This window comes from Vigna angularis, chromosome 7 (assembly GCF_016808095.1).
Source record: "Vigna angularis cultivar LongXiaoDou No.4 chromosome 7, ASM1680809v1, whole genome shotgun sequence".
In the NCBI taxonomy this organism is placed as follows: Eukaryota; Viridiplantae; Streptophyta; class Magnoliopsida; order Fabales; family Fabaceae; genus Vigna; species Vigna angularis.
The window spans coordinates 14,886,146-14,888,650 of NC_068976.1; the positions used below are offsets into that span (position 1 = coordinate 14,886,146).

The window sequence follows — 2,505 nt, forward strand, 5'->3', positions numbered from 1 at the left end:
AAATAATTGATATCGTTTTAATAACACAAACTTCCAGTTTTTTTTATGAGCTCATGAAAAGCAATAATTGTACTCATTACACATATAGAATTACTGATATACAATACAACATAATATAATATATAAATAACATCATCTTAAGAATGTCATGGAAATACAAATATAATCATGCAGAAAAAAGAATAAATTATCATAAAATATTTGATATTTGAGGAATTGGTTAAAATTTAGGAGAGCCCATTCAACAAGTCTAATTAATTAGACTTGTTTATAAAAAGAATATACTTAAAACTAAAAACATATTATTTTAATATATTATTATATGAATAATTTAAAATTGAAACAAATTACCTAAATAATTTATTTATTTATAAATAAATCTAACAACATAATTTATAGTAAAAAAGTATGTTAATAGTAGTAGTAAGTTAGAGCTTACGAAAAAGTCTTTGAGAATTAAAGAAAGCGAAAATGTTTTGTGATGTAAATTCCGACATGGAGTGTCGAATATGAAATGAGAGAGAGGCTGAAGAAGTAAAAGAAAAAAAAAGAAAAATAAAAAGAATGAATGATGAGTTTCCAAATTGCAAGATAACAGAGCTTTTAAAGGTCGGCCGAAAAGATGTTGACAAAGAAAAGTATGGTTTGGTTGAAGATTCTTTACGGCTGTCTTTAGATCGGAGTTTACGGTTTTGTTTAGATTGGAAAAAAGATTTGAAAGAAAGTGAATAAATAGATTTGATTTTTTTTGAAATTATTTAAATAAAAAAAAATGTAATCTGAGTGTATTTCAAGAAACAGTGTGTGTAAATAGTAAGTAGAGCTTACGTGTGGAGGCTGCTGTATAGAAAGAAGAAGTCTGTTTTGGGTGGAAGTTTCTCTGTTTTAGATTTTGACTAGGAGCTTTGAATTTGGAAGCAGTGTTACTCTCACACTCCCACAGTGACACCTCTTTGACCCACCTCAGCTCACTCTTGCCCACCAAGAAACTCCCCAAAACGTGCTCCACTATAATCCACCTCTTTTTCTATCTCTTATTTCCAAAATAAAAAACCTAAATAAATTATTTTATATTTAAAATCTTACCTTGCACACCACACCACTCGTCACGCAACTTCCTTCAATTCTTCCTCTCCTTATAAAAACACCAAACCCACTCTCACTCCTAACTCAGTCTCACACCTTCAATTCTTTTCATTCTTCTTTCTCTTATTCATATCCTATCAAACACTCACACACATGGCTCTCCAAGCTCTCAACTCACCCACAGCAACCACTCCGTCTTTCACTTTTCACGACCCAACCATCCCATGGGCAAAACGCAAGCGCTCCAAGCGTTCCCGCGACCACCCTTCCGAGGAAGAGTACCTCGCTCTCTGCCTCATCATGCTCGCTCGCGGCGGCGCCGCCACCACCACCAATCCCACACCAACCCACCGCCACATCACCGCTTCACCACCGCCACAACTACCCACCCCAGATCCTTCCTCCAAGCTCACCTACAAATGCTCTGTTTGTGACAAAACCTTTCCCTCTTACCAAGCTCTCGGGGGACACAAGGCCAGCCACCGTAAACTCGCCGTGCCCGACGACCAGCCCACCTCCTCTGGCATCACCGCCACCAGCACCGTCAGTACCGCCGGAGGCGGTCGTGCCCACGAGTGCTCCATCTGCCACAAGTCCTTCCCCACCGGACAGGCTCTCGGTGGACACAAACGTTGTCACTACGAAGGTAATAACGGTAACGGAAACAGTGTGGTAACCGCCTCTGTGGGGTCTACTCACACCGTGAGTCACGGCCACCACCCCCACCACCGTGATTTTGATCTCAATATCCCGGCTTTTCCCGAATTTTCAACGAAGGTCGGAGAAGACGAGGTCGAGAGCCCTCACCCTGTGATGAAGAAGCAGCGTCTCTTTGTGATTCCCAAAATTGAAATTCCTCAATTTCAGTAAAACTGGGTTGAATTTTCTCTTTATAACATGATTTTTGTGTATCTTGATTTTCCAATTATTGGGAGAATTTTGAGTGCTATTACTTGATTTTGTATATAGTGCTTGGAGTTTTGTTGGATCTTACAGGGCCAGTTCTCCTGTTTAGGTTGTACTTTCTATGCTGCAGATTTTCAATTCAATTTATTTATTTATTCATTTATTCCATTCGATAATTTTATATGATTGAAAATAATCAAAAATACATTTATCTAATTTGGTCCGCCAGCAAGTGGTGGGCATAGTGTCTCATTGTTAATTTCAGTTGAATCCTCGTTTTGCATCTTTCTCATTGTTAGTGGAACTCAACACCGATTCATTCATTTTCAAGGTGCCCAATAATTAATATATTTATATTAAGTTTTTTAATTAATAATTATGTTAGGTGATGGTATAGAATGTGGATCTAATTTGAAGTTGAGTCAGTGACCACTTGAAGAATTAGAAGCTGTTTGGTTTCATTTCCAGTTAAAATCACGTCAATTTCTAACTTAAGGCCAAACGTGTATTTAT

The 2,505-nt window shown here is 37.5% G+C and overlaps 1 protein-coding gene across 1 annotated transcript; it reads left to right on the top strand.

Moving 5' to 3' along the window:
- Nucleotides 1–1,144: 1,144 nt before the first annotated feature.
- Nucleotides 1,145–2,155, top strand: LOC108337174 (zinc finger protein ZAT10). Its single transcript, XM_017573639.2, has one exon. It carries the CDS (start codon nt 1,240–1,242, stop codon nt 1,954–1,956), a length of 717 nt encoding a protein of 238 aa, XP_017429128.1. The 5' UTR covers nt 1,145–1,239; the 3' UTR covers nt 1,957–2,155.
- The last annotated feature ends 350 nt before the right edge of the window (nt 2,156–2,505 follow it).